Source organism: Oncorhynchus tshawytscha, linkage group LG32 (assembly GCF_018296145.1).
Source record: "Oncorhynchus tshawytscha isolate Ot180627B linkage group LG32, Otsh_v2.0, whole genome shotgun sequence".
NCBI classification, from domain to species: Eukaryota; Metazoa; Chordata; class Actinopteri; order Salmoniformes; family Salmonidae; genus Oncorhynchus; species Oncorhynchus tshawytscha.
In genome coordinates this window covers 15536030-15560882 of record NC_056460.1, presented here as the reverse complement: position 1 = coordinate 15560882, position 24853 = coordinate 15536030, and the positions used below count along the sequence as shown (strand labels likewise).

The 24853-nt window shown below is 45.6% G+C and overlaps 1 protein-coding gene across 3 annotated transcripts; it reads left to right on the top strand.

Moving 5' to 3' along the window:
* Positions 1-498: 498 nt before the first annotated feature.
* On the top strand, positions 499-24593 carry LOC112230244 (centrosomal protein of 170 kDa-like). 3 transcript variants are annotated; one of them, XM_024396461.2, is made up of 20 exons: positions 499-1095; positions 2226-2300; positions 3084-3238; positions 3579-3668; positions 3765-3843; positions 4189-4247; positions 4909-5104; positions 8150-8287; positions 8496-8963; positions 9251-9666; positions 9898-10026; positions 10357-10492; positions 10718-12247; positions 12791-13043; positions 13391-13508; positions 15434-15592; positions 16472-16560; positions 17031-17124; positions 20714-20765; positions 21121-24593. In XM_024396461.2, exons 3-20 carry the CDS (start codon positions 3134-3136, stop codon positions 21423-21425), a joined length of 4416 nt encoding a protein of 1471 aa, XP_024252229.2. In that variant the 5' UTR covers positions 499-1095; positions 2226-2300; positions 3084-3133; the 3' UTR covers positions 21426-24593. The 3 variants fall into 3 exon arrangements, with proteins under 3 accessions (XP_024252229.2, XP_042166758.1, XP_042166759.1); XM_042310824.1 differs by lacking the exon at positions 499-1095 and having other exon boundaries at positions 2002-2300; XM_042310825.1 differs by lacking the exons at positions 499-1095; positions 2226-2300 and having other exon boundaries at positions 2822-3238.
* The last annotated feature ends 260 nt before the right edge of the window (positions 24594-24853 follow it).

The following is a 24853-nucleotide window of genomic DNA, read 5'->3' as shown; positions in this document are numbered from 1 at the left end:
ACACACACACACACACACACACACACACACACACACACACACACACACACACACACACACACACACACACACACACACACACACACACACACACACACACACACACACACACACACACACACACACACACACTGTACTGGTACCTGGCAGTCACCCACCACGGCAGTGAACCATACTCCATTGGTTCACTGCCAAACATAGAGTTGGGCTGCCCTCTGCTGGTTGTAAACTAAAATTAACAGATGTCATTTATCAAGTAATCTCGGTAACACAGAACTAAAATCTGTCCATGAGGGATTATTGTCATGGTAGCCTATTATCAAATAAAAGTGAAGTCCTACAGTCTATAAAGGTTTGTTTCATCGGATGCTAAGTAAGGCAATGCACTCTAAAAAATATATATATATTTTCCACACGCTCTACATTTTAGGACTAATTCCAGTAGCCTACTTAAAACAGTGTCACTACACCCATAACAGACCACATGACGAGACAGTGATCCTTCGGTCCAGCACATGCAGTAGCCTCCAGCATAAAGAAATAAAGAACACTAGTGTTTACTGCAACCATCGCGAATTAGCAGCATCTGGCTACATCAAAACAACTGGATCATATTCATGGGACAACATTGACCAACCTTAATGAACCCAGTAGTTTACAACAGGTGTTCTCAGCCAGGGGTACAGGACCCCTGGCGGTACGTGAGAACACTCATGAGACCATGGGCTTCGTGGTCAAATGCACATGAGGGGGTACCTCAGGGGTACTCTGAGCAGAGCCTAATTAAACTGGTGGTACAGTAACGGGAAAAGGTTGGGAACCACTAGACTAGTTTACATCTCAACGTCATACGCAAGAAGATGCGCTCATTGCGCCGTTGTTGTCATTGCGTAGCATGAATGGGTGGACTGCCTTTGGTTTCTTGGCTTGTTGTGTTGTACATCAGCGCAGCGCCACCTCGAGGCGAAGGAAGAGAAGCGCTCGAGGACCAGGGCTCGGCAGGCATCAGGCTCCCTCACTGTATGTCACCGCACCGTGCATTCAAAGGTTTACAGGATACAAATCGGATGCTGAATACTCCGTACCTGACAAAGGGTGAGTGAGATGCATATTTTATTACGTATCCGACCACACCCAGACAATGCATTTGCCAGCCACCTGCCTTAAACATTTTAAAAAAGGCCCGCAAAATGAAAATTCTAGGCTATTTGTGTCCGAGGGTACCAGGCTATGTCGTCCATAACGGTACAGCCCAGACAGCACATCAAATTGGCGACCTAAACAACACGTGATGGGTTATTATTGTAAACCTTTCAAATGAACCTATATGTGTAATTCGGTGTTACGCGTTGCCCTAAATGGCACTCGTAATACCACATATGTAAGCTATCGATTATGATAAAGATATCATATAAGCTTTCAACCGCAAAAGGTTTACAGTCCAGACTGAAAAACAGCAGCATCAGTTGCCATACGTCAGTATGGTGTCTAGTACATCCAAAACAGCCTATGTTAATAAAACAAATTATGATTATTGGACACATGGTAAATGTAATAATAAGGAACTGAACGGTCGCTAACGCAGGATGGGTTGTTTTTTATGCTCAGGCAGGGCCATCTACAGTAGCTTCCAGAGCGAAATGATGAGCTGTCATTTACGATATAGCTCTGTAATTGAGAGAAGGAGGGAGAACGAGAGAGAGGGAGAGAAAGAGAGAGAGACGGCAACGAAGCCATTGCAAAAACGTCGGGCACAATTGCGAGACCGAGGCCGCATAGAGGGTTAACCAATCCAATTCCACAATGGGGAATCAGGACTGTCTGGTCGCATTCACATATGAACCATCTACGCTCATTCGGGGCCTAGATATGACAAGGTGCCTGATTAGATTAAATCTCGCTAAATCACTTTTTCACTGATGGGGCATCGTGAGTCAGCATGGCCTACCAGTAGCATGCCCGTTCAAGCATTGCCTATGGAGGCCTGTGCCACTGAATGGTAGGCTAGCTAGGCCAAATAGGCGTAGTGTGTTTTTATGTAGGCTACTGTAGTAATTATGACCCAAAAATGAGCACCAGATGGTATGTTTCTTCTGAGCGGAAACGAGATGACTCTGTCAGTGGGTGTGGGTGTGTGTCCTTCTCTCTCTATCTGTGTACCTGCTGTGATCTCTGTGCCTGTCCTGAGTCATACTCATGTTATACAGTATCTTCATGTCTTTCAGGTTGGTCTGTCTGGTCTATCTAAGCCATCTGATCAACTATCCAACAGTGATGGTCGTTGTTTAGATCCTGTACGGGTAAGTCTGTATTCCAGCCTGCTGTGACACAACATATCCATCATCACTGAACGGCCACTCTCAGTTCAGTGACATTGGTTCAGTGCGACTTTGGTTTGGTGACCCGGCAAAACACTCAGTAATTTAGCCGTTAAGCAGGATGTCAAACAGTCAGTGGCATATTATCTCATTTCTTCTGGAATGGTTGCAATGTAGTCTATTCTAAGGCCTCATTGTTAGCAACAAGGTCCAGTCATACCAGCAGGTTAGTGTGCTGGGCATTTAGTTTAAAGAAACCTCTTTGCTGAGTTTAGGTGTGACAAAGTTGTTAACTTTATCCCTGTTTGTTTTTAGGTTCGTATCCATCCTCTCCATTCGACTTTGTCGAAAGTCGTTCGAATGTTGTGACAATAATACATTATAACAGTAGGCCTACACTTGATTGGTAGAGGGCTTTTTATTTACAGACAAAAATGACAAAGCTCTTTACATTGTGAGCAGCCATATCAAATGCTTCAATAAAAAGGGTAATGATTGTTTTCCCTCCATTTACAGTTGGCTGTTATGACTGGTTGTTCTAACTGATGCTGACCGTGGGCTCTATTCAATCTGTATTGCTGAAGTGTTACAATACACTTGATCGAAACTTTAAAGGTCATTTCCTATTGAGCCGAGATATGTAGCGGTCACCGTGAATGCAGTCTCTGCCAACGCGGGGGAACGTGGCCTTTAAACATTCATTCACGCTGTACCGTTGAACTTCCGCAATACTGATTGAATGGAGCCCCTTGTCTTCTTACACAGTGTGTCATAGGGGTTAAAGGTGAGCAGGTGTGGCAGTGGGCGTGGCAGAGATGAGTGTCTCTTCCTGGTTCCTGGTGAGTGGCGGGGGCATGAGGCACCGCCTCCCCTGGGAGATGATCTTTGTTGGCCGAGACGACTGTGAACTCATGTTACAGGTAAATCATATTTAGTTTTGTAGCGAGTCCAGAAGGGAACACGAACCCGGTTACTGGAGAATGTCAGTCCAACACTGTAGCCGTTATGCCTAAACTGTACTACCACTGCTAATGTTACGGAGGTGGGTCGATGAACCAATCTGGCATGATGAGTAACCTGAAGACGTGCGGTAGCTCCCAGAGCTGATCTCTAGGCTTTAGTCTTGTCAAGAGACCTGGGTTCGAAATCTAGTGGGTCACACTGCTGCAGGTGACTGTTGGACCGAATGTGATCTATGTAATCTGGATTATAAAGAGATTAGCAGGATTATATTGATTGACTGGATTATTGTGTCTTTAGTCCCGCAGTGTGGACAAACAGCATGCCGTTATCAACTATGAGCCAACCACGGACGAACATAAAGTCAAGGACCTGGGAAGCCTGAATGGGGTAAGTCAGATTTGAATAATAAATATGAATATGAAATGGTTCATGTGCTTCATAAACTGGTCTAAACTGCTAATAATGATATTCCTTTCCTTCCAGACATTTGTGAATGATGTCAGAATACAGGAGCAGGTGTATATCACTTTGAAAATTGACGACAAGTTGAGGTTTGGATATGATATCCTGTCATGGTGCCATTTTGTCTTTGAAGCTTAGCCTACAGTAGTTCATTGAAATGTCATCAATAGGAATGACAGCGACAAAAAAAGGACCTCAAGGCCAGAATACGGGTATATAAAACTGTAACATAATCACTCTTAATATGCTGCCTGAAAAATCATCTAACCTTTCAAACTTACCGCTGTGACTAATGCATAATAGATTAGCATATCTGTTTCTGGACTGTACGTCACTCTGAATAAGAATGTATGCCGTTAAACGACTAAAATGTGAAATATCTGTGCTATCTCCTGTGAAGAGCTAAGCCTGTGCTGTACAATCACCTTTCCTTAACCTGTCTCACATACCAACCTGTTCACTGTGGTGCGAGGAGAGCTCCATGTCCCCGAGGAAGCACTAAAGGTTGGTTGGACAGTAGGCTAAAGAAATAGCTAGTTCTCTTTCTGTGTTTCCTATCTCCTCGCCTTTTTCTCAACCATATTGGAGGAAGAGGTTCCAAGGTCCCTCCCCTCTGACTTTCTTCTCTAATCCATTTTGAGGCGAAGAGAGAGGATGCAAGGACTAGAGGAAATATGAATTGAGAAAGAGCCCCAGTAAAATATGCTTACAAAGTATTATGAAAGAAAAGCTCTGAGAAATACCTTTTTTTACTACGTTGGTTGATGCATGTTTAATGGAGATTATGTTCATTCAAGAATGGCGGCAGTTTCTGCTGCATGTGGCAAAACCTCACTGCTTTGTTTGAATGACAAAAATGAACTTGGCGATACATTGTTCAGTTAGGTCTGTCTGAATCCTAACTTGACTTCTACATGCATAAATTACTCCGATTTTGCGTGAATCATGAACTGATGCCAAATGAGATTTGCACAACAACAAAAAAAATCTATGCTTATAACCAAGACCGTGACTACTGTATAATTTCACTGATGCAAGGATCGATTGTCCCATGTATGTTGGTGCAAACATAGAAGAGCTCCTTATCAGACTTACCCTTGTAATCATATCTCTAATGGTGTGAGCTCATCTCCTCTCTGTGTTGTCCTGTGTCCTCGTCTATCAGCATGAGAAGTTTAATAGTCAGCTCCTGCTGCAGACGGTAAAGCCGCCAGAAGCTGCTCCGGTACCATCCAGACCTGCAGTAGAGGTCAAGGCTGCAGCCGAGGGTGGTTCCGAGGGTGGCTCCGACGGGGCGGTGGCAGCGGGTAGTAAACCCCCTGAGACCAGCAGAGAGGGGGCCGGGGACGACAAGCTGGCAGGTGAGAGGGTCTGCACTCTGCATGGACCTTGGAGGGTGACACAGGTGACGGGATTAGGTTAACAGAGATGACAGGACTAGATAACAGAGGGGACAGGATTTTGGCGATGCCACACACCCACACAGTCTGTGCTGTGACAACCGTGTGTCCTGTATTTTTAGTTTCCTACTCTAGGCTGTCACCTAAATGTGATTCTAAAGTGCTCTGACTTGGAGACAAATTTGGAGGTCAAACTGTTCTGCCACAATATGTCTTTTGGGGACTTGTGTGGGTACAAAGTGCTAGTTCGAGTTTGCAGAGGTCGTTGTTTGTTTCTCAGGGGACATTGCAGTAGACCAGTGGTTCTCAAACTTTTTATAGTCCCGTACCCCTTCAAACATTCAACCTCCAGCTGCGTACCCCCTCTAGAACCAGGGTCAGCACACTCTCAAATGTTGTTTTTTGCCATCATTGTAAGCCTGCCACACACACACTATACAATACATTTATTAAACATAAGAATGAGTGTGAGCTTTTGTCACAAGTGGGAAATGACAAAGAGCTGTTATAGGACCAGGGCACAAATAATAATATAATAATCATCAATCATTTTGCTCTTTATTTAACCATCTTACATATAAAACCTTATTTGTTAATAGAAAATGGTGAATAACTCACCACAGGTTAATGAGAAGGGTGTGCTTGAAAGGATGCACATAACTCTGCAATGTTGGGTTGAGTCTCAGTCTTAAATCATTTTCCGCACAGTCTGTGCCTGTATTTAGTTTTCATGCTAGTGAGGGCCGAGAATCCATTCTCACATAGGTACGTGGTTGCAAAGGGCATCAGCGTCTTAACCGTGCAATTTGCCAAGACAGGATACTCTTGAGCGCAGCTCAATCCAGAAATCTGTCAGTGGCTTCTGATTAAATTGAATTTTCACTTGTAGCTATTTCGATGAGGCTCTCTTGTTCAGATATGGGTAAGTGGACTGGAGGCAGGGCATGAAAGGGATAACAAATCCAGTTGTATGTGTCATCCGTTTCAGGAAAGTAGCTGCGTAAATGCGCACCCAACTCACTCAGGTGCTTTGCTATATCACATTTGACATTGTCCGTAAGTTTGAGTTCATTTGCACACAAAGAATCATACAATGATGGAAAGACCTGTGTGTTGTCCTTGTTAATGCAGACAGAGAAGAGCTCCAACTTCTTAATCATAGCCTCACTTTTGTCCCACATATTGAATATAGTTGCGGAGAGTCCCTGTAATCCTAGATTCAGATCACTCAGGCAAGAAAAAACATCACCCAGATAGGCCAGTCGTGTGAGAAACTCATCATCATGCCAGCGGTCAGACAAGTGAAAATTATGGTCAGTAAAGAGAACTTTAAGCTCGTCTCTCAATTTAAAAAAACATGTCAATACTTTGCCCCTTGATAACCAGTGCACTTCTGTATGTTGTAAAAGCGTTACATGGTCGCTGCCCATTTCATTGCATAGTGCAGAAAATACACGAGAGTTCAGGGGCCTCGCTTTAACAAAGTTAACCATTTTCACTGTAGTGTCCAAAACGTCTTTCAAACTGTCAGACATTCCCTTGGCAGCAAGAGCCTCTCGGTGGATGCTGTAGTGTACCCAAGTGGCGTCGGGAGCAACTGCTTGCACGCTTCATTACCACTCCACTATGTCTCCCTGTTATGGATTTTGTGCCATCAGTACAGATACCAACACATCTTGAACACCAAAGTCCATTTGATGTCACAAAACTGTCCAGTACTTTAAAAATATCCTCTCCTGTTGTCCTGGATGTCTTCCTTAATTGACCCCCCATAAACATAACGGACATATACCAGGAGCTGTGCCAGGCCCCTCCACGTCTGTTGACTCATCCAGCTGTAACGCATAGAATTCACTGGCATGTATGCGAAGCAGTAATTGTTTCAAAACATCTCTTGCCATGTCAGTGATGCATCGTGAAATAGTGTTGTTTGATGAAGATATTGTCTGTATAGTTTTTTTGGCCTCTTCCCCCACTCGGTAGCTCACCATATAAGACGCTTCTAGGCCCTTCTCATTAATGGTATCTGTTGCTTTTATACACTAAAATTGTCTTAATTCTCGCTCAAAAAACTCATGTGGCTTATTTTTCAAACGGGCATGTTTTGTTTTTAAATGTCTGCGCAAGAGAGGGTTTCATCGAGTTGTGAGATAGTACTTTTACACATATAACACACTGTGGCTGAGGAAAGGCAATACTCCCAATATAAATGAACTCCAAATCAATGTAGTTCTCATCATATTTGCGCCTCTTCGATGGTCCAACTTCCCTGTCTGTTGTTCGGTGCTTTCCCGGTAAGGAGGTAGTAGCTCTTCGGCTGCATCAGATTCACAACTGTCAGTGTCCGTGCTAGCTGGGCTAACAACAAATGTATAATAACTGATGCTAGCATTGGATGTGCTCGTGGAAGCAGAACAACTTGTGTCGTCGACAGGTGCAGGTTTAGTACTGCTAGTAGTAGCAGTACTACCAGTAGAGCTGGTATGTGTCTCTATGGACGCGGGCCTAACTTTTTTAAACAATTGATCAATTTTCGCGCAAACGGAATGAGCAGCAGCTATGTTTGGCTACATACGGACGGATAATGGGATTCCCGCGAGAGAGTAACGGTTAATGTGATTGGATGTTAATTATTTGACTAGGCTACCTGTATTTGTTGTTATTTCACTGAACGCTATTTGTGGCAGTGAAACGAGGCTACTCAGGCAAGAAAAAAACCTCACCCAAATGTATAGCCCTGTTGGAAAATATAAATGGACTCTTTGAGAATGTGAAGAATTATTTGTTTTAAATAAAATATATAGAGATATTTTTTAAATGTATGTGAATCACATTTTTATTTGGCGTACCTTCCGAAGGCAATGCGCGGATACCTACGGTAGACAAACTAGGAGGTTAAACTTGTTCTGTCACAATAGTCTTTTGGAGAACTGTGAGGAAACACAATTTCAGTTCAAAACAAAATCTGTGTCTTTCTCACTGACCTTGGTGTCGTTTCTTTCCCAGGGGACATTGCAGTACTAAAAAGGGGCACCCCTCTGTACGGCCAGCCTTCCTGGTGGGGGGACGGGGACGCAGACGATGAGAACTCTGGGAAGCAGGATGGGACGACAACTGACAGGAAGCAGGAGAGATCTGAGTCAGGTAGATGCTGTCTAGTCTGGAATACAGACTGAAGTTTTAGCTGTGTTTCACTTTATCTTCTGCCTGTCTGTCTGTGTGTCTGTTTATACATCAAACACCCTACCAGATAACAGTAGACTTTTGCCTTTCTGGTAGCATATGACAGCAATTGAATCTCAAAGTCTAAGTCCTTGTATTACGCCATCTTGATATCTGCTTGAAACGACAGATTGTAAAGACCCCAAGGAGACAACAGCCGTGGCCCAGGAGAATGGCCTGTACACCTCAAGCCAGGAGCCCAGTTACTTCGAGATCCCCTCCTATACCAATGAACCCCCCTCCCAAGACACGGAAGGTGCCACCTCCACTAACCCCGCCTCCGGCCCTGAAGCCGTCTCCCAGGGCCACGCCTCCTTCACCATCGCGTTTGACCTGCAGGCGTCCAATAAGGTGACGGTTAAGGACCGGGTGGCGAAGGTGGTGCCGGAGGTGAGGCCACGGCCCCCAAAGAAGGGCGCGGGAGAGGAGCTGAGCGCCCTGCAAACGGCCATGGTGGCGGCGGAGGTGAAAGTAGCTGATTGGCTGGCCCAGAACGAGATCCCATTGGCCCGTACGGAGTCGGTTGACAGAGTGGTGGCGGACGACGACGGGGAGAGCGTGAAGAGTGATGTGCCGGTTCAATTGAAGAGTCTTAAAGGTAAGACCAACCAACCAATCACCATAAGAATAGAATTGAGATTTTTCAACAAGTCCTCTTGCCATTGCATTACATAGCACTACACAGTTATTACACTATGAGACAGTTTCCCAAACACAGATTAAGATTAGTCCTTGATTTGAAAGCATACGCACTGGATAATCTCCATCGAAAGCACTTCATAGTCTAGGACTATGCTTAATCAGTGTCTGGGAAACCAACCCAATAGGTTCATAGGATTATAACTGCACACACCAAACGTCCAACCTCCTTCCCTCTCGTTTCAGGTAGTAAACACGAGGACGGTACCCAGAGCGACTCAGAGAATGCAGCCGCGCTGGGAGAGCAACGCCGGGCCGCCCTCGAGGACCACTCCAGGGGGATGTGGGGCGGCCGAATAGAGGGGTCAGGGGTCAAGATACGAGAGGGGCGCGCCAACGTCCCAGAGGGACTCTTTGCCGAGGAAGATAGCCCAGCCCGACGACACAGGTCCTCAGCTTCCAAAATGGCACCCATCGGAGGAGAGTTAAGAGAGAGGACCAAGGATTCCGTTCCTTACCACCGCGACCAACACCAACCGATAGGACTTGGGGAGGGGTTTCAGAATCGCCATGGAGACGACTATAGCGACCGGGGGACCTATACCATAGAGATAGAGAACGAAGATAACCAAGAGGAGGAGGCCAGGAGAATGATTGACAAGGTGGGGATGGTAAATAGGACTTTAATGAGCTTAAACTGTCATTTGAATCCTGTTTCATCTGAATAACTCTTTTACACAGTAATTAGTCCCAGAATTGGTGTCTTTTTTGTCAAGGGCATGGCCTCGTATTTACTGCAAGTGGTACTGTGCAAGTGCACTGATCCCACATTGTGTTGACCTCTCGATTGAATGTTTGGTTGAATATTTATTGAAGTCCATCTTCTGGCCCAGGTATTTGGTGTGGAGGACTACCAGACTCTGTCCAGGGTGGCGAGCTATCCTGACATCCAGAGAGAGAGACTGACCACTCAGAGGCCAGGCTCAGGAGACAGAGGCAAGCCTGGACGTATCGAACCAGAGGTAACTGGTCAAGTCAAACACTACTGTAGATTTGCTTTTTTTTATACTCCCAAGATTAAGACAGACTTCACACGTAAAGAAAGCTTTCAGTTTGATGCCATTCCTTGTGGAAAAAATATGATTTTTTATAAAGGATATGTGCTCTCAAAAGTGCGGTTGTGTTTGAAGTAGTCCTAAGCATTTTACCTGTAAATAATAGATGCGTACATGCCACTGTGACACTCTGACTAGTAGAATTTGTCCTCGTCTTCCCCTGTGCTCTAGTCTCTCCCCTTTATGTTGGGGACTGAGTGTTGTTCAATTTCGGTTTCTCCCCTGTTTGTCCTCCAGTCTCTCCCAGAGGAGCTGGTTGTGGGCGGTCCCAGGTGGGTCTCCCAATGGGCTACTCTGGCAGCCAGCCACATCAGGACTGACCCTGAGGGCTCTGGAGCTGAGTCCCATGTCCACTACCACACCGAGGACAGAGGTGCTACTGCTGGGTTTAGACCTGTTCTGCATTGAAGTGCTTTGCTGTTTTTCAGTTGTTTTTCATTTATTAGTCATACCACTTATTTCAGTTATGTCAAAAAATAACTAGAATAAAGAAAAGAGTGTTGGGTATTTATATTGCCAATATATGAGAGTTAGTTAGACACAGTAGATATGATTGTGTAGAAATGATTATGACGTTTTATACCCTGTCTCTCTATAGCTGAGATCAGTGAGTCCAGTCACTCTGCCTCCATGGCCTCCACCAGCTATACAGAGCGCAAGAGGAGAACCCTGCCTCAGCTCCCCTCCACCGAGGAGGCAACCCCAGGGGGAAGGAGATCCCCTGGTCCAGCTCACCGCCCCTCCGATGTGGGGGAGAAACAGGACACGGAGCTCCAGGAGAAGGAGAACCAGGAGACGGGGAGAGGAGGGAGAACCAAGCCTGGTGGTGGAGGTGGTGGGGGTAGCCAGGCTGGTAGTGTGGGTGGAAGCACCAGAGGAAGTCCGAAAAAAGGCTCTCCAGCGAAGAACCAAGATGTGGGAAGCCGGAAAGAAACTGTGTTGGCGAACCTGCCTCCTCGGCCAGGGAATAGTGGGGGGAAGAGACTGGAGGAGGCACCAAGGAGGAAGAAGGAGATGGAGGAGAAGGCTAAAGAAAGGGAGAGTGCTGGGAAGCCGCTTCTTAGACAAGAGAGCTTTACGGTGGAGAGACCCAGCACCAACATCCCCCACGAGCTCATCCCACGGATTGACACGCAAACTGGGGCACGAATACTGACAAAGGAGGGCAGGGAGGATGGTACCACCCGGCAGAAGGACTCAGAAGTGGTGGCTGCGTTTCTGGAGACAACGGTATCAGACCTGGGTGAACCAATTAGCCAGTCCATCGAGGGGTCTTTGTCGCCTGAGTCGGATGTGGACACCACCAGCACCGTTAGCCAGGCAGCGGGCGTCGGAGGGCGGAAGGTGGTCCACCAGAAGAGACGTACCCTAACTGCCCAGCAGAAAGAGAGGGAGAAGACGGTGCTGTGCTCCTCCACCAAGGGGCCTACCAGAGCCAGAGATACCCAGGATAGGAAACCCAAATCCAGACCGTCTGGAGGACAAGGGACCCGCCAAGCTGGTCGTGCCTGGACCTCCCTGGACCTAACAGATGACGACGTCAACTCCAACTCCCTCCTCTCCGACTCCCAACCCTCCTTACAGGAGGTTAGCTCCCACAGTTCCCACACCAGAACCCAGGCCGGAAGCACCAGAGTGGAGGCTAGCACCAAGGCTAGCCGGGCTAAAAACACCCAGGCATCCAGCACCACCACAAACACCCTCAGTAAACCTACCACCACCTTGCCCAAGGTGCGGCCCACCCGGGCCTCGATACTCAGACGTGCCCGTTTGGGGGACTCCTCCGATACCGAACCAGCCGACATGGACCGGATGTCCGTAGCCTCCGAGGCTAGCACCGCTAGCTCCAGGTCCGCGGCTCCCGGACCAGGGTTCCGGAGAGGCCTGTCCCGCATTGACGCCCTAGCCCAGCCCAGGAAGCCCAGGATGGGATCTCCGTCTGCCCAGAGTGACTCAGAGGCCACAGGGGGCCGTAGCCGGGGGATAGAGGCTCGTAGCATTGCTACCGACTACGCTGTCCGACAGGGACTCAGAGGAGTCAGCAACATGGGAGGGATAATACCCAGGGCCAGGGCTAACAGCGCCTCCAAACTACCTGACAAGTCTAAGGGCTACATCACCCCCACAGGTAAACATACTGTACTGTCTGATACAGAAGTAGTGTTTCTGAGTGACTGTTCTCTAGTAACTTATCCACCGCAATGTTTGATTTGGTATCATGTTTGTGCTATAGTCTTTTTGTAGGTGCTGTCATTATTGAGCATCTTTATGTACATTTACATGTAAACTCAGCAAAAAAAATGTCATCTCACTGTCAACTGCGTTTATTTTCAGCAAACTTAGCATGTGTAAATATGTGTGTGAACATAACAAGATTCAACAACAGACATAAACTGAACAAGTTCCACAGACATGTGGCTAGAAATGGAATAATGTGTCCCTGAACAAAGGGGGGAGGGTCAAAATCAAAAGTAACATTCAGTATCTGGTGTGGCCACCAGCTGCATTACCACCAGTGCATCTCCTCCAGGGTGCTGGAAAAGGGACGTTTCTTTTTTTACTGAGTTTATGAGTAAAATCTCTTCTCTATGGACAGTTGTGTGTATCTAGTAGTGGTGAAGCCCTCAATCACTACTACGTCTACTGACAAAACATCTTCCCTTGACTCCAGCTGGTGGCCGGTGGCGCCGGATGCCCATGGACTACGCCTCCACCTCTGAGGACGAGTTCGGCTCCAACCGCCACCCGTCCAAGCACGGCGGTCCCACCCGGCAGTTTGCGTCGCCGCGGCTGACCCAGCTGGGTGGCTCCGCCCCTGCCACGCCCTGTCCGGGGGGTATAGCGGCTCTGAGGCAGCAGTCAGCAGGCAGAGAACAGGAGGAGTACATGAAGGACTGGACCACTCACAGTGAAGAGATCGCCAGGTATGGAGGAGCAGTCTGTACTGTACATATACAGAGAAACTGTAGGGTCAATTCTATAGGGGAGCAATCTCACTAGGCCTATACAATATAATAGGGTCAATTCTATAGGGGAGCAATCTCACTAGGCCTATACAATATAATAGGGTCAATTCTATAGGGGAGCAATCTCACTAGGCCTATACAATATAATAGGGTCAATTCTATAGGGGAGCAAATTACTTTGAGAACCAGCATAACCTCAAAAGTATCCATTTTGCAACATTCATTATTTCACTTATACCCACAATAATACACAATCGAAGTCAAATCAAGGGTATTTAACTGATTCATTCCCTGTATGTTGACAGGATCAGTCAGGACCTAGCCAAAGACCTGGCCATGCTGGCCAGGGAGATCCATGACGTGGCCGGAGAGATCGACTCAGTCAGCCCAGCCGCTAGTGCTGCCACTGACCCAGGAGCCATGGTACTACACATCCCACGATGCAATAATCCCACTTTATGTAGCTGTTGACATCAGTCATGATTTCCCCAAAAGTCTGAGCCACATGTACATATCAGGGCCCATATTCATAAAGTGTCTCAGAGTAGGAGTGCTGATCTAGGAATATGATCTAAATTCTAAAAACTGAGCCTAGATCAGTACTCCTATCAGAAGCTACATAAATACGGGCCCTGAAGCCTGCTCCTTGTGAATGTTATGGATTTACAGTACCTGTCAAAAGTTTGGACACACCTACTCATTCAAGAGTTTTTCTTTGTTTGTACTATTTCCTACTTTGTAGAATAATAGTGAAGCATCAAAACTATAAAATAACACATATAGAATCATATAGTAATCAAAAAAGTGTTAAACAAATCAAAATAGATTTTAGATTCTTCAAAGTAGCCACCCTTTGCGTTGATGATAGCTTTGCACACTCTTGGCATTCTCTCAACCAGCTTCACCTGGAATGCTTTTCCAACAGTCTTGAAGGAGTTTCACCATATGCTGAGCACTTGTTGGCTGCTTTTCCTCCACTCTGTGCTCTAACTCATTCCAAACCATCTCAATTGGGTTGACGTCAGGTGATTGTGGAGGCCAGGTCATCTGATGCAGCACTCCACCACTCTCCTTCTTGGTCAAATAGCATCCATCACTCGCCTTCTTGGTCAAATAGCACTTAAACAGCCTGGAGGTGTGTTGGGCCATTGTCCTTTAAAAAAAACAATGATAGTCCAACTAAGCGCAAACCAGATGGGATGGCGTATCGCTGCAGAATGCTGTTGTAGTCATGCTGGTTAAGTGTGCCTTGAATTCTAAATGAATAACAGATAGTGTCACCAGCAAAGCACCCCCACACCTCCTCCTCCATGCTTCATGGAGGGAACCGCACGCGTGGAGATCATCCGTTCACCTACTCTGCGTCTCACAAAGACACTGCGGTCAAATTTGGACTCATCAGACCAAAGGACATATTTCCACCGGTCTAATGTCCATTGCTCTTGTCTCTTGGCCCAAGCAAGTCTTTTATTATTGGTGTCCTTTAGTAGTGGTTTCTTTGAAACAATTCGACCATGAAGGCCTGATTCACACAATCTCCTCTGAACACTTGATGTTGAGATGTGTCTGTTACTTGAACTCCGTGAAGCATTTATTTGGGCTGCAATCTGAGGTGCAGGCTAGTAAAACGTAGTTCAGGAGATCAGACAATAGGTAGATAACAGGAAATCCGATAGGCTAAAGTACAGGCAGGGAATAGGCATCGTTAGTGAGCCAGGTAAAAACTATCATACATCATACATGCTTAAATTACAGGAAAAACAGAGCTCCGACTAGAAGTGTGTCACAAAACAAACAATACCTTACAATGATGGGGTGCAAAGAACTGAACTAAATAGTGTGTGATAATGACATACAGGTGTGTGAACAGGTGATCCGAATTCAGGTGATTGGGATCTGGAGAGTGAGCTGCGTTCAGGGGATCTATGTGTTTGAGAGTGTGAGCTGGAAAGTGGGCTGGAAAATGAGCCGCGTTCAGGGGATCTATGTGTTTGAGAGGGTGAGCTGGAAAGTTGTCTGAAAAATGAGCCGCGTTCAGGGGATCTATGTGTTTGAGAGGGTGAGTTGGAGGCAGACGTATAGCGTGTGCAAAGCTGTCATCGAGGCAACGGGTGGCTACTTTGAAGAATCTCAAATATCAAATATATTTTGATTTGTTTAACACTTTTTTGGTTATTACATGATTCCATATGTGTTGTTTCATAGTTTTGATGTCTTCACTATTATTCTACAATGTAGAAAATAGTACAAATAAAGAAAAACCTTGGAATGAGTAGATGTGTCCAAACTTTTGACTGGTACTGTATATATCAGAAAATAAATTACTTTGTATTGGGTGCTTTGCTCAGATGGAGGAGCGAGTTTTTGACGATGGCTTGGATCTTGGGAGCGGCCCGTCAACAGAGAGCATTCTGGGTAATAACATCCGCCCCGTGGAGCTCCGGCCACGCAACTCTAACAGACAGGGTCCCCGCGCCATTCGCCGCCAGACTTGGAACAGAGAGGACGTGAGTTGTTGCCGCTTGGAATCCGAACTAAAAATAATAATAACTGAAAGTATTTGATTGTACTCTGGTTTAGCCTAGTTTCTAATCTGTTTCAGCTTGTCTTTATACCATGAGTGTTTATAAGGACAATGGCATCATTACCAGTTTGAGATGAAGAAGTTTGAAAAACAGTCGTTAGAGAGATAGACAAAACACAACCCAGAAACCAAAAGGACTTGATGTCAGGGTGAATTAACCCTATCCCATCAGAAACCTACTGTATTATTGATGAAACAGTGTGTAACTTGAAAAGTTATTAATAAACCAATTAGGCACATTTGAGCAATCCTGATATAACATTTTGAACAGAGATGCAATGGTTCATTGTATCCGTCTAAAACTTTGCACATACACTGCGCCTGGGCTGGAATAATACATTATGGCCTTTCTCTTGAATTTCAAAGATGATGGTACAAAAATAATGGTTGTTTTTTTCTTTGTATTATCTTTTACCAGATCTATTGCATTGTATTCTCCTACATTCATTTCACATTTCCACAAACTTCAAAGTGTTTCCTTTCAAATGGTATCAAGAATATGCATATCCTTGCTTCAGGACCTGAACTACAGGCAGTTAGATTTGGGTATGTCATTTTAGGCGAAAATTGAAAAAAGGGGTCCGGTCCTTAATAACACATTTATTACTATATTAATGATGGATGATGCTGGTTTCTGGGAGATTTGAGCAAAAATAAGCTATTGTATATCTAATATCCTTCTGGTTTTGTGACTGCATATAGCCATGGTATCCCTGCCTGTCCTAGTTATTATGCTATTTTAGGTGTTTACTGAAACACCTCTTACATAAGACCTCCTCTTTTCCTTGTTGTTTCCCCTCAGGCGGTGTTGGACAGTTTACTATTAGCATCTGTGACCCAGCTCTCGGCACGGATACGCCATTCTGTGGACAAAACAGCCGGCAAAATCAGGTAGGCATCACCTTTCATCACGATTCATTCAAAGAAAAGGAATGTGAAATAAAGAATTCCCTGATTTTGATGATGAAGTGTTAGGAGTGCTTTATGAGTTGCAAGTGAACCCAAGCAGTGTGAAATAATAGGCTCGTTTTTGACTTTGAATTTTAAAAAATCTGAATACGTGCAGTTACATGCTGTGCTTTGAACTGGATCAAATCTGGATAACGACAAGGAAGAATCAGTAGTGTTGTATAAGATATGATGGCTTGTATCCTAGAAAATACTGTATCCTAATTTGGATATTATGAATGGCACTTCATAAAGGTTAAGGTGACAACTTGAAACATCCATCCTCACTTTTTAAACATCAGTAACCACTTTCATGTTCCCCCTCAACCCATTTCACACTAATTAAATCACTCAACGTGATCATACAACAGATTTTTTTTTTTTTTTCAATTTATTCTTGAAAACTTCTCCAGGATATTATTCAAAGATAAGGACCGGAAATGGGACGAGATTGAGAATAAACTCCAAGCCGAGCATGACTCTCTACTCCTCAAGACTTCCAGCACGGTAAGGTGCCAGACCCCTACTGTCCTTACCTCACACCTTGTCTCTTGCTGTACCACCCAGCTGCTGTGATAAATGACTGCAGAGGGCAGGTGGACCTAGTTTCAAGTTCAGGTTTCAAGTTGTATTAGTCGTAGGTAGCGCATACACATGGTGTACACCGTCCAACCAAATGTGTACTCGCAGGTTCCTTCTGGACGGTGCAACCACAATAAAACGTAATACAAGATAACAATAGAAACATAAAGTCAGTAGAACAGAATAAACATTTTAGCATAAGTATAATGAAAGAAGGCACAATTTATAGTCCAATATTTACACGTGTTTTTGGGGAATGGGGGTTGGGGGCAATTGTTTAAGTTGTGCAGTATTTAGGAACAATAATAACATTCTGGTAGAGGCAGTTGTGATGTGTGTGTAGCATGAATGTATATGTGTCTGTGTGGGTGTGTGAATGCTTGCGTCAGGGAGTGCATGTGTGCTACGGTAAGGAGAATCAGAGCAGGTGGTCAGTCCAGTTCATGTGATCAGCAGTCTGATGGCTTGTAGATAGAAACGGTCTCTGAGCCTGTTGGTATCAGACCTCGTGCTCCAATAACGTCAGCCCGACGGTAAGGGGGTGAACAGCTCGTGGCTGGGGTGTGTGGGGTCCTTGATGATGCTGCGGGCCTTCCTCGGGCACCGTTTCGAGTAGATGCCCTGGATGGGTGGGAGCACGGTCCCAGTGATGTACTGGGCCATCTTCACCACCTGCTGGAGGGCCTTGCGATCATAGACGGAGCAATTCCCATACCAGGTCGTGGTGCAACCGGCTCTCGGTGGTGCAAGAGAAGTGCCTGGTAAAAATATAAACACAAACCAGAGAGTGCTTATTTGAGGTGATGATGCAACAAAACTTTGGGACGGTAAATAATTGATGGCTTCTACCACCATCTGGGAAGCTCGGAGTAGTTTTAAAGGCCGTCATTGGCTGATGGTGCTGTTGCATTAATCATATCTGTTAAGCCTGACAAACACCCAGATGTAGTAGGACGACCTAAACAGAAGGGGGTGAGGTAAGGACGTGTTTCTCAAACCTGCCCCCCGGTCTGCACAGTCACATTTGTTTAATTGAGATGTGAGTTGGCATCACTTTCTGAATCAAGATAATAAGTCACTTCCTCTCAATTCTGAAAGTATAAGTTATGATGTTTCTTGATTGTAATAAAGTATTTTGATATCCACTTTAATTGATGAGGTATGACTCCTTCCCCCTCCCTCTCTCTCTCTCTCTCTCTCTCTCTTCTCTCCCCCTCTCTCCCCTCCCCCTCTCTCTCTCTCTATCTCCCTCCCCTCTCTCTCTCTATCTCCCTCCCCCTCCCTCTCTCTCTTCTCTCCCTCCCTCCCCCTCCCCTCTCTCTCTCTATCTCCCTCCTCCCCCCTCCCTCTCTCTCTTCTCTCCCCCTCTCTCCCCCCCTCTCCCCTCTCTCTCTCTATCTCCCTCCCCTCCCCCTCTCTCCTCTCTCTCTCTCTCTATCTCCCTCCTCCCCCTCTCTCTCTCTCTCTCTCTTCTCTCCCCCCCCTCTCTCTCTCTTCTCTCCCCCTCCCTCCCCTTCTCTCTCTCTCTCTCTCTCTCTCTCCTGCTCTCTCTCTCTCCCTCTCCCTCCCCTCTCCTCCCTCCCCTCTCTCTCTCTCCCTCCCCCCTCCTCTCTCTCTCTATCTCCCTCCCCCCCCTCCCTCTCTATCTCCCTCCCCTCTCTCTCTATCTCTCCCCCTCTCCCTCTCTCTCTCTATCTCCCTCCCCCTCTCTCCCCCCTCTCTCTCTCTATCTCCCTCCCTTCCTCTCTCTCTCTCTATCTCCCTCCCCCTCCCTCTCTCTCTTCTCTCCCCCTCTCTCTCCCCTCTCTCTCTCTCTATCTCCCCCTCCCCCTCTCCTCCTCCCCCCCTCCCCTCTCTCTCTCTATCTCCCCCCCTCCCCTCCCTCCCCTCCCTCTCTCTCTATCTCTCCCCCTCTCTCTCTCTCTCTCTCCCTCTCCCTCCCTCCCCCTCCCTCTCTCTCTCTCTCTCTTCTCCCCCCTCTCCCCCTCTCTCTCTCTATCTCTCCCTCCCCCTCCCCTCTCTCTCTCTATCTCCCCCCCCCCCCTATCTCCCCCTCTCTCTCTATCTCCCTCCCCCCCCCTCTCTCTCTCTCTCTTCTCTCCCTCTCTCTATCTCCCCCTCTCTCTCTCTATCTCCCTCCCCCCTCCCTCTCTCTCTCTATCTCCCTCCCCCCCCTCTCTCCCCTCTCTCTCTCCCTCTCCCTCCCCCCCTCCCTCTCTCTCTCTTCTCTCCCCCTCTCTCCCCTCCCCCTCCCTCTCTCTCCCTCCCCCTCCCCCTCTCTCTCTCTCTCTCCCTCTCTCTCTCTCTCCCCCCCTCTCTCTCTCTATCTCTCTCCCTCCCCCTCCCTCTCTCTCTCTCTATCTCCCTCCCCCCCCCTCTCTCTCTCTCTCTCTCTTCTCTCTCTCCCCTCCCTCTCTCCCTCCCCCTCTCTCTCTCTCTCTCTCTCTTCTCTCCTGCTCTCTCTCTCCCTCCCCCCCCCTCCCTCTCTCTCTCTATCTCCCTCCCCCTCCCTCTCTATCTCCCTCCCCCCCCTCCTCTCTCTCTCTCCCCCTCTCTCTCTATCTCCCTCCCCCTCCCTCTCTCTCTCTCTATCTCCCTCCCCCCCCCCTCTCTCTCTCTATCTCCCTCCCCCCCTCCCTCCCCCTCTCTCTCTCATCTCCCTCCCCCCTCTCTCTCTCTCTCCCTCTCCCACTCTTCTCTCCTTCTTCTCTCCTTCCTCTCTCTCTCTCTCTCTTTCCCCCTCCCTCCCTCTGTCTCTCTCCCTACCTCTGTCTCCCTCCCTCTGTCTTTCTCTCTCTCTCTCCCTCTCTTGCCAATCTCTCACTACCTGTCTTTCTCTCTCTCTGAGAGTATAACATAACATACGACAACAGTATCGAACATCACATCAGAATCGAGTGCCACTCTCGGGTGAACGGCGATAATATGTCCGCCCTGGGATTTGAACCGACAACCTTTCAGTCCCACCTCCCTATAGCAGCTATCCCTCCTCACTGTCCTCCCGTATTAAAAAGTGTCTCAGAGTAGGAGTGCTGATCTAGGATCAGGTCCCACATGTTCATATAATTTTATTAATTATGATCTAAAAGGCTAAACTGATCCTAAATCAGAACTTCTATTCAAGCTGGAGGAGAGGAGCAGTTTGATTAGTCAAAGGACTTGACTTATAGTCTGTTGTCGTGGGCGGTCCAAAAAATACTGCCTTGCTCAGGAACAAGGTTGTAAATTCAGACTGAACACAGTGACTGGCCTTAGGCTACCTCTCAGTGATGTGTCTGTTCACTAGAGTCCAAATGGAGGGGATAATTATGCCACGTTTTAATTGCTTCAACTTTTCCCAGTAGAAAAGAGGAAGATAACAAGGGTCAATCTGATGTTGTTGTTGTTGTTGTTTAAGGAAGGTAACAGGTGGGGACATCAATGTCTTATGGTGAACGGTATCCCTTCTTCAATTCCCTAAACAATTTGTGTGTGTTTTGTTGACCTTTTTGTTTGTTGTGTGATTGTTTACCAGGAGATCACCACCATCCTCCAGGATCTGAAGAGAGTGGAGAGACAGTTACTAGGTATGAGTCCTGAGACAGTCATACGTGATTTGATTGCAGCTGTATACAGTACAAGTCATAGAGATATACAGTTAGCATCTGCACAGAGCATCTATATTCATACATATTTCATCATATCAATCATCACATTTCTATAGAAATAAATCTTCCATTCTCTGATTGATTGTTTGCTTGCTTGATTGACTGATTGACAGACCTCCTCCTCTATGACTGACAGACCTCCTCTTTGACTGACTGATTAACAGACCTTCTCCTCTTCGATTGACTGATTGACAGACCTCTTTGACTGACTGATTGTCAGACCTTCTCCTCTTTCACTGACTTAGACCTTCTCCTTCTCCTCTTTGCTCCACAGTGATTGATGTGATGGTGGATCCGGATGGCACCCTGGATGCCCTGACCAGCCTGGGACTGACCAGCCCTCTGACCGACCTGCAGAGGGTCAGTCCTGGGGCAGCGGGGCCCTCCTCTGTCGGTCACCCCCCTGGAGGTAGTAGTGGAGAATGCCCTTCTAGCAGCACCCTGTCGGCCCCCAGCGGTGGACCCTCCTTGGGGGCCTCAGGCACCTCTACCCAGGTGGCAGAGAGAGATCTGGGACTCCATGTGGATAATAATCTGCCCTCTAGTGGTGGAGAACACAACTGTGTGGTTCATAAATGAGGAGGATACTGGATCTAGAACACACTACTAAAGTACAACTACCTAAACACTTGCGTGGAGGGGCCCTGATTGAGGCTCACTACTAGGGAGGATGGTAAAAGACTTGGAGAGATGGGACTCCCACTGGGCACAGATGTCAATTCAATGTCTATTCCACATTGGTTCAACGTAATTCCATTGAAATGACGTGGAAACTACGTTGACTCAACTAGTGTACGCCCAGTGGGTTGATATTTCCTTCAATGTCTGGACAAACCTCCTGAACATCAGACCAAAAGAGAAGTAAATAAACACTTTTTAATCTTTGTCTCTGACATACCAATCCGTTTGTTCATATGAATTGGAGCCAACAGTGAGCTTGTTCTGTAGCTATAACGTGTATAAAAAGGCTGTGAAAGGAGTATGTACTGTCAATACAATCTATGTCCTACAGTCCGTTATCAATACTACTATATCAATATTCTTGAACACGTTTGAAAAGTATCAAGAGTTCTTTTGCATTATGGTCTGCTAACTGCACCTGTTGCTGGTTGATTGATGACTTTTCAGAAGACATTTGATATGATTCTGTTTGTGTTCGACAGTGTTGCCGATTGTGTAACACCGTGTAACTTTACACACTAAAAACAAGTGGTTCTATATAGTGGCAAATAAGGGTTCTTTGGCTTTTTGGTTCTTTAACCATACTCATAAGGTTCTAAATGAAACCTGTATGGTGCTATAAAGAACCTTATCCTTTAAAAAAAGGTTATATATAGAGCCAAAAAGGGTTCCGCTGAGGTTACAACCCTTTTGGGGGCTATATAGAACCCTTTTTTTTATGGAGAATGGTTCTGTAAAGAACCTTCTCAATCTCAAAGGGTTTTTTGTAAAACCATAGAGGGGTTTTAATTCAGATTTAATATACATATTATATTGTTACAATTCCATAGATTTTATTATTGTTGAATCAGGTGTCAACCATTCTCGATTGACCCAAGGCCATACATGAGTTTGTCACTGGCTATAGTCACATATTGTATAGCATGTAACCGCATAACCCAACAGATTAGATCAACTGAAATTACACTCTCACTTATGGTTGGACAAAAAGAGCTGTTAGCAAACCACACCCCAAAATATTCAAATGAGCCACCATTTTAATGATCACTAAAAGTAAAGAACCATTGAGGGGCCCAAATGGTTATTTGTTCCACATTCCACAGTATTGTTCCACATAGAATTATCACCCTTCCCAAAGAACCCTTGAGGAACCCTCTTTTCTTACTGTGCAGGCTACTATTTACAAGCGATGAAGTCACTGTTTTGACTGATAAGCTTGCATTTGACTGATGCTTGATTGACAGTCTGCTTTGTGGTTACAACCCCTCTTTGGGGGCTATATAGAACCCAAATTACAACAAAAACTAAATGGACACCATGGTTCAGCATTGGAGAATAGAATTCAGTGTCTTTCTGAAAATACTTTTCAGAATATCCCGCCATTATGCATAGCATAGCTCAGCAAATATTGTGAATATGACCATATAGCATTCTGTGTCTGTTAGCTGACTTGTAGCACTTGCAGCTTGCTGCGCTTGTTCTAATATTACGATTTTTCCACGAAAGAGAGACCAATATTATTCTTTATTTATTCAGATGAAAAGACATAGGGTATGTACAGTGTTATGTATCCATTTAAATGTGTATAATGTGTATAATTCTCCCATCCATGCCTTCCCCTGTGGAGTGATACAGTATCTTAAGAATGATGGATCAAAGATAGCTGTACCGTATGTTACTAATAACTAACTACTGTAGGCACGGTGATAAAGTAGCTTCCTGAAAAATGTGTTCCCGAAAGTAGTCCCCATATCCAAGTGTATTACGTCACAAAGTGCCCATTGTCAAAACCATTGTTGATGAAACTATAAGATGGAAATAGCCCGGGTGCCACATGTCTGGCATGACAAATGCGTAAGGAGTTGGAAAGAGTGCAGAAGCAGGCTAGGAGGTGTAGCTAAGCTAACGTTTGTTGATTTGCACATGTTAAAGAGTGGTGGTGTTAGTAAGGATACCCAAAACAGGTCTGGGTGTACTCTTTGTGGATGCTGGGTTTCATTGGAACTTGTTTTTTTATTGAGAACTGGTTTTGATTATCCATTATGATTGAGTCCACAGGAGGCTGGTGAGGGGAGGACGGCTCATAATAATGACTGGAATGAAGTGAATGGAATGGTATCAAACACAAGGAAAGCATGTGTTTGACGTGTCAATACCATTCCATTCCAGCCATTACTAAGAGACCTTCCTCCCCAATTAAGGCACCACCAGCCATCTGTGATTGCGTCATGAAACACGCACGAGTGTTCTGGTTAACGTATTTGAAGAACGCTTATGAAGCGAAGAGATCTGAGTAAAAGCCAGCATAGAAAGGGATAGTCGGGAGACCAGGATCATGTTCAGTCGGGAGAAAAGTTTTGAAATGGAGTTAAGCGGGTAGGTAACCACTCATTTTCATTATCCGTTGCAAAACAGTTTGCTACAGTGTACCCTACTGAACATGACCAAGTGCTGAGAGAAACCATGACATGGACCGGGAAATTAAATGGACCCAGGAAGTAAAATGGACCAGGAAGTAGCTCTATATACCCCATAGAGCTAGATAGAGGACACAACATTGTATCTGTCCCTTTATGGCGTCTGTGAGAGCATACAGCACCATTGAGGCCATCTCCATTTTGAAGTGGTTACTTTTCTTATCCTACTATGAGTTGGTAAACAAACTGAAAGGGTGCACACTGCCACCTGGAGTGTGTTGTCTGAACAGGTATAAATCCAAGATTTATGATTTACTGCCACCTGCAGTTATGGAATGTTTGTTCACAAGTGTAATTCATTGGCTGATCCCTCCTGATGAGCTGGTTTGAATGATGAGATCCTTTCTTAACCCATAAGAAGTGGGACACCCAGTTCTACTTAAAAATGGTGTAAGTCCTCAATGGTGCTGCCCATGCTAAAATGGCTTTTAGACACTAGAGTCCTCTATCTACCTCTATGATATACCCATACTGTATCTGGATGTCCTGCCTCATACCAATGTTTACACATGAATGTAACCTGATCGTAAATGTTGATGTTTCTCAGCCAAAACAGCTTGATTATTAATAAAGAAAATAGCATTTTGTGTCTTATTAGTAAGGTCTTTGTTGTCTTTATGTCATTTCAAACCTTTTACATGTTTCTGCTTGTATATTTTGTACGGATAGGTTTTCTAATTGTCATGATGTATTTGTTATCTTTGTAAGATAATGGTTACATGATTTTTTTGTTTGTCTACTTTCCACTGGTTTTAATAAAATGCATGATTATCATTGACAGTTTTTTTCATGTGAATTTCATGTCCAGATATCCAGGCTGTATATATTTCTAAACACGTTGGGACAATA

Excerpts from the sequence above, each read along its gene's own strand:
- LOC112230244 (XM_024396461.2), top strand. The coding sequence starts at position 3,134 with ATGAGTGTCTCTTCCTGGTTCCTGGTGAGTGGCGGGGGCATGAGGCAC. Across the intron at positions 8,964-9,250 it reads TCAATTGAAGAGTCTTAAAG|GTAGTAAACACGAGGACGGT; the intron begins GTAAGACCAACC and ends CTCTCGTTTCAG. Across the intron at positions 16,561-17,030 it reads AAAACAGCCGGCAAAATCAG|GATATTATTCAAAGATAAGG; the intron begins GTAGGCATCACC and ends AAACTTCTCCAG.